The sequence below is a fragment of the Mastomys coucha genome, unplaced genomic scaffold (assembly GCF_008632895.1).
Source record: "Mastomys coucha isolate ucsf_1 unplaced genomic scaffold, UCSF_Mcou_1 pScaffold6, whole genome shotgun sequence".
In the NCBI taxonomy this organism is placed as follows: Eukaryota; Metazoa; Chordata; class Mammalia; order Rodentia; family Muridae; genus Mastomys; species Mastomys coucha.
Genome location: NW_022196912.1, coordinates 95,669,207 through 95,676,253, shown reverse-complemented (window position 1 = coordinate 95,676,253; position 7,047 = coordinate 95,669,207). Strand labels below are relative to the sequence as shown.

The window sequence follows — 7,047 nt, the reverse complement described above, 5'->3', positions numbered from 1 at the left end:
AAAAAAAGAACTGTTACACTTAAAAAGAATAAAATTACTCATTATTGCAAACAAATATTAAGTAGTGTTCACGAGCTATGGTATTCACAAAACTGCTAAGGATGTGCACATTATTTAAGATGTGCAAAGGCGTCTCTTAAATACTCTTTCAGGACAAACATAAACTATACCCAGAAGAAATTCCATGAATTCTTCTGCCAACATGTCTCAAGTAAGGCTTATCTCTCTCACCCTCCAGAACCTCTTCATAAAGTGCATGCACCCCTTCTGGTACGATAACCGCCAGTGCAGTTCCACAGAGAAGACCAGCACCCAACACAGTCACCAGCTTCAACCGCTCCTAGAAAAGTAACAAAAGAAACTATTAGAAAGACTGACTGATGATTAGGGAACATTTTCTAGTCATGAAACCAACAACTGCAATGGCCAGTAAGTATGAAAAATGATTGGCTTCATAAGTAATGCCAGCTAAAAGACAGAAGCTAGATACACAGGCTTCAGAGGAGGCTGACACAGTAAGACTGCTTGGGCCCAGAAATTTGAGGCAACTTGGGCAACACAAGATCATGACTCTTTGCTTCTTCGTTTGGAGGCAGGGTTTTGTGTAGCCCTCAAAGTTGAAACTAGTTCAGGATGACCTTGCATTTCCTCCTGCCTCTCTCTCCTAAGTGCTGAGATTACAGACATGAGATCCACACCTGGTTTTATGCAGTGCTAGGGACCAGCCTGAAGGCTTCCCACATTCCACCAGCTGAACTATTTCCAGTCCATTTGTTTGTTTTATAAATACCTAATTTTAATTAGTTGAAAAACGTGCATACAAAGTAACGACTCCAGCATGGAATTTAAATGTGTAGCCCAGGCTGGCCTTGAACTCATGATCCTCCTGCCTCTGCCTCCTTCAACAAATCCTACCAGAGTGCGCCATCACAAGCGGCTCCAGCATGGAATTTAATGTAATCTGAGCAATTGTCCTTCCCTCATTTCAGTCCCACTGTCCTCTTTCCTCTTCGCAACTAGCCACCCTGCCACTTCCACGTCTTTTTTTTTTTAATGATCCAGTGGGTTTGGTAGATGAGTAAGGGTTTGCTTACAGTTACAGAGCATGAGCATTTTACCAATGGCTACACCACTGGAAAAAATGTCTCAGGCTAGAGAGATGCTCAGCAGTTAAGGGCACTCTTCCAGAGGACCTAGTTCTTTTCTCAGTACCCACATGGCAGCTCACAGTGTCTGTAACTTTGGTTACAGGTGATCTGGCTCACTCTTCTGACATCAGCCAGCACTACACACATGTGATGCACGGACATATATGCAAGCAAAACACACATACACATAAAATACAAAATAACAATTTAAAAAAGGAAAGAGAATGTCTCTTCCTCCCTCATAGAACATGGACTTCCCCTGGGGAGTGGGAAGGTCTCGGACTGCAGTACTTGGCCAGGAACTACCAGCTTAAGAAGGCTTTAAGCCCACAGCAATCCGACCTCAGTCTCCCAACTGCTGGGATTACCATTATCAGCTGCCAGGGAGACCACAACCCTTAAAGTAAAATGAAAACTTTGGTAACGACATAGGAAAAGTGGTACTATGCATGAACAGGAGCAAAGAGTGCATTTCCCTAAACCTGGCATGAATATGAACTGCTACAACTTATTTGGACCACAATTTGACAATTTAGACTTAAAGTCTCAAACATGTGAATTCTTGTAAGAAACTTGCTGCACAAGTATTTGGACCTGGGTTCAAATCCCAGCGATAATATAAAAAGCTGGGCATGGCTATGTGCCTGCCTGTCACCCAATGCTGTGGGGAGTTAGAGAAGAATCACTGGGGTTCGCTGGCAGCCAGCCTAACTCCAGGTTAGTGAGAGACCCAGTCTCAAAAGAGTAAGGCAGAGAGGTGAGAGAACAGGACACCCGTGTCTTCCTCTAGCACCCACATGTATACATACAGCATTCTTACATGCATGTACATACAGCAGGCAGACATTAAACACATACTCTCTCTCTCCCTCTCCCACTCACACACACACACATACACACGAGAATGAACACGTAAGTTATACAGTGTCAGCATGTAGCCTGACACTCTCCAAGAGCTAGTTGACGGTGACCAACATTACAGAGGCAACACTGCTGAAAACGACAGACAAACGACATAAGTGCCACCACCATGAGCTGCAGTGACAATTTTTATTAGGGAAAAAAAAAATCCTGAACTGTCTTAGTGAGGGTCACTGTTGCTTTTGAAACACCGTGACCAAAGCAACTTGGGGAGGAGAGGGTTTATCTGGCTCACACTTCCATGTCACTGATCATCACTGAAGGAAGTCAGGACAGGAACTCAGGAAGCGGAGGAACCTTGAGGCAGGAGCTGATGCAGAGGCCATGGAGGGTGCTGCTTACTGGCTTGGTTGGCCTTCTTTCTTATAGAACCCAGGGCCACTTGTCCAGAGGTCACAGCACCCACTATGGACTGGATGCCCGCACAACCACTAAGAAAATGTCTTACAGGTTTGCCTACAGCCCAGTCTCATGGAGGCATTTTCTCAGTTGAGGTTTCCTCCTCTCTGGTGACTCTAGCTTGTGTCAAATTGATTAAAACTAGCCAGAATACCACCAGAACGATTTTAGATGCAACATCATTTATTTCAAGCCTAGAAATAATGGCTCCATGGTGTCTATATGGCTGTATTCTCTCATATAACTTTACAACCAGGGATTCAATCTCAAATTATGTGTTTATCAAAGTTAACAAAGTGCTGGCAGCTTTTCTCCTTTGCCTGTGGCAAATCACTAAAAGTATATTTAGATGAAGAACTACAAATTTCAGGTGTATTTCAAGATGGGAAGAGAGCTCCCCAAGCAATAGTTTCTGTCAGAGTAATGAACTATTTTCTCAAGAGAGGCATGAACTGTGCAGTGCCATTGGCTTTGAGGCCTCATTTTAGAACTTCACAGTTGTAGCTAGCTGAGCTGAAGAATCAGCCAGCTGTATTAATTAAAACAACAGCTTGCATTCAATGTCATTAACTATCAGTGCAAAGCTTTGAAGTCTGTTTAATTTTCTTGGCAGACAGCAAGAAAATTAAATAGTTTTTCTTTTCCTGCTCATAAAAACAGACAACAAATTATTCTGTTCAAACAAATACAAGCCATCACTTTTAGAAACCTTTGATACTGAAAATTCCTGTCTCAATCCTTGTGTCCAAGCCCACTTTAGTACTCAAAGCATCAAAGTACCCTAAAAAAAGGGTAAATTTGTTAGAGCAAAACTGATTCGATCTAAGCACCGAAGAGCTAGCAAGGGATACGGAATAATTTTTGTTCAAACAACAAAGCTTTCCTCTATACTCTACAAAGATGTTTTTTACTATTAATTTAGCCACTCGTGATCTGCCATTAATATTAGTAACTCACATCTAAATTTTGTTCAGTTTCTTCTGTCTGAAACTAAATACCCCAAAGCTCCCAGGCTCTAAGTGGCAGCTGTATGAATTTCCCCATGCTTCCGGGTCCTCTGTAAGCAAACACTGCTCCTAAACTGCACAGCAACAGGATGCTGGCACACTCCACAGACTCTGCTAGTTCTTTCTTATCTTCCACATCATCTGCTTCATGCACAGAAAGCTTCTAAGAGTAGGGAAATGCTTGGAGCAGCTTAAATGAACAGTGGCCTGGGCATCTAGGACTTCTCTTTCCTAATCCATTTAACATAAAGATTAAGGAAGTCTTCCAAGAAGTAAAACTAAGCATGCACTTCATTAAAGCCACTTTCCCCAATCGTGAAATAAAAAACTAATTTGTTTTTCTTTCTAAACTTTTATGTTTAAATATGCCAATTGGTGGTGGTGTATACTCAGAAGCAGAGGCAGTCAGGTCTCTGAGCTTGAGGCCAGCCAGGCCAGCCAGGACTACACAGAGAAACCTTGTCTTGAAAAACAAAACAAAACAAAACAACTGAAGATAAATAAAAATCCTATGTAGATTCTTTCAGGTGACCATAAAAACAAAAGCTGAAAGCCACTAGCAAAGAAGTTGGGAAAAAAAATAAGCATTTATTACTGCTACATTTATTGTAGCAGTAATATATAGAGTCCACTGAATAGACTAAAACAATAAAAATCTTTTTTCCTTATCAAAGTTATTTTAAAAATGAATAACAAATACTATGGAAATGAAGTATCATTTGCATTTGTTGGACAAATATATTCTTAAAATATTGAGAACCTTCTTAGAGGCATTTATGCCCTCTGACCCATCATTCTACTCTTTCTTTCTTTCTTTCTTTCTTTCTTTCTTTCTTTCTTTCTTTCTTTCTTTCTTGTTTTTTGTTTGGAGACAGGGTCTCTCCATTATGCAATCCTTCTGTCTTGGAACTCACAGTGTACACCAAGTCCCCAACTCACAGAGATTCACCTGCATCTGCCTCCTAAGGGGTGTGCCAGGCCACTACATCTGGCTCCATTATTCCATGGTTTGGTTGGTTTTGTTTGTTTGTTTGTTTTTGTTTTTTGTTTTTTGTTTTTGTTTTTTCGAGTCAGGGTTTCTCTGTGTATCCCTGGCTGTCCTGGATCTCACTTTGTAGACCAGGCTGGCCTTGTATCCCATGGTTTTTGAGACAGGGTTTCTTCTAGTAGCTCTGGCTGTCCTGGAACTCCTTCTGTAGACCAGAGGCTGTTCTGGAACTCAGAGAGATCCACCTGCCTCTGCTCCCAAGTGCTGAGATTAGAGGCATGTTCCACCACCTCCCAGCTTTATTATTCCATTCTTAAAATGTGAAATATGGCCACAGTTTTAGACATAAAAAAATTCATTCAACCTATCATGTCAAGCACAAATGAATACACCAAGAATTTCAGTATAATAAATGATTTGAAATAAAAGACATTTGAAAATGACTATATTAAATTTGAAGATAAAGGAAAGTGATAAGGAAACAATTCCCAAACAAAAAGGAAGATATAAAATTATACATATATCACCTACTTAACCATGTTAAACATTAAAACAGAAGGCGGAGCAGTGGTGGCAAACAGCAGCACTCGGGAGACAGAGGCAGGTGGATCTCTGAATTCGAGGTCAGCCTGGTCTATATAACTGAGTTCCAGGACAACCAGAGCTACACAAAGAAACCCTATTTTGAAAAGCCACCACCACTTCCATTGCTGCCGCCACCGCTGCCAAAAAGGACAAGAAATGGACATAAAATGTATGGTGATCTGAATGGGAACGACCCCTCTAGACTCTTGTGTTTGAATGGTCCATAGAGAGTGGCACTATTAGGAGGTGTGGCCTTGTTGGAGGAAGTGTGTCACTGTAGGGGTAGGTTTTGAGGATTCATATATGCTTAAGCTAAGTTTAATGACAGTCTCCTTCTGCTGCCTGTGGATCAAGATGTAGAACTCTCAGCTCCTTCTCCAGCACATCTGCCTGCCATATTTCCCACCATGATGAAAATGGACTAAACCTCTGAACCTGTAAGTCAGCCCCAATTAACTGCTATCCTTTATAAGAGTTGCCTTGGTCACGGTGTCTGTTCACACCTAAGCAATACAACCCTAAGACAAAATGTTATTAGTGATTCTACTAGGCTGTAGAAAAACATTATTTTATTTTCCTTCTACACATTATATTAAATTTCCCACAAATTAACTGTGACTATAAACAGGCCTTCTCCCCTCTAAAATGCTGGAAGTAGAGGATGACTTAGCAGTTAAGAGCACTATATGCTCTTCCAGAGGACCGCCCATGTGGGTTCTGCTCCCAACTATTTGTAATTCCAGTTCCAGAGTATCAGACACTTTCTTAGACATGCATGCAGACAAAGCACCCATACACATAAATTATTCTTAATTGCTAACTATGGGCTGGGAATGTAGCTAGGATTCATGGCTAGCAAGCATGAAGCACTAGATTCCATCTCCAACACCACATAAAATGAAGCATGGTGGCACACAGCTGCAATCCCACCATTAAAGTGGAGGCAGGGTTTTCAAAATCCAAGGTCATCCTTAGCTACTTAGCAAGTTCTAGGTCACTCTAGGTTAGCATTAGATTCTGTCTGGGGGGGGGGGGTCCCAGGAAGCAGAGGAAAATTGAATCTCTGATAGTTCTAGGCCAGCCAGGATTACATAGTGAAATCTTGTCTCAACAACAAATTTCCTGGGAGCTGGGGGGAGCTCAGCAGTTAAGAGTGCTTGCTATTCTGCCTGGGAATGTTTGAATCCTAGCACCTACATCAGTGACTTATGAGCACTTGTAACTCCAGCTCCAAGGGATCCTGTAACTTCCTTCTACTCTTGTGGGCACCTAAACACACACACACACACACACACACACACACACACACACACACACACACTTTTTAATTGCTAAGTTAACTAGAGATCATACAAACAGGCCTTGACCTTACCACTGAAGTTCAGTTTCTCCTCATTAGGGTTACTACTAAAATCAACACAGAGCTGACATGTAATTTAGTATAAGCCATTACAATTATTGTGTTCTGGTTGAATCAGAGGGTGCAATGCCCTGAATGCCATCATTAAGATGGTTTCTCCAGGTGAGGGTGAATCAGGGAGGAGTTAGGGGTAAATGTGATCAAAATCCATTGGATGGAATTCTCAAAGAATCAATAAAAATGTTTTAAAGATTTTAAACTTTATTTTATCCATATGAATGCTTTCCCTTCATATATGCATGTACACCAGGTGCATGCCTAGTACCTGTGGAGGCCAAAGGCAGCATAATTCCAAGGACTGGGTTAGGGATGGTTGTGAGCCACCATGTGGTTGTTGAGAACCAAACATCTGCAAGAACACTCTGCTGTCTTGCAAGCCCCTAAATATATTTTTTAAAAGATGTTTTCTCCTTTGCTGAATGGTTTAAACACTGCACTTTGAGGTTTTGTAATTCTCTGGAATGCTTTTCAATCTCTTGCTCTATGTCATGTGCATTTCTCGCCTCTCCTAGTCCCTGCCTTCTATCTGTAGACAGATGAGAAAACTGTGGGACCCCTCCTGAGACTCCCCAATTCAGG

General features: G+C 41.5%; 1 protein-coding gene across 1 annotated transcript in view; it reads right to left on the bottom strand.

Moving 5' to 3' along the window:
• Slc39a9 (solute carrier family 39 member 9) overlaps positions 1-7,047 on the bottom strand; it is a 41,135-nt gene that overhangs the window by 21,146 nt on the left and 12,942 nt on the right. The window contains exon 2 of the mRNA XM_031355612.1: positions 232-340. Within this exon, the coding sequence (XP_031211472.1) occupies positions 232-340 (109 nt within the window). The remainder of the gene's footprint in view (positions 1-231; positions 341-7,047) is intronic.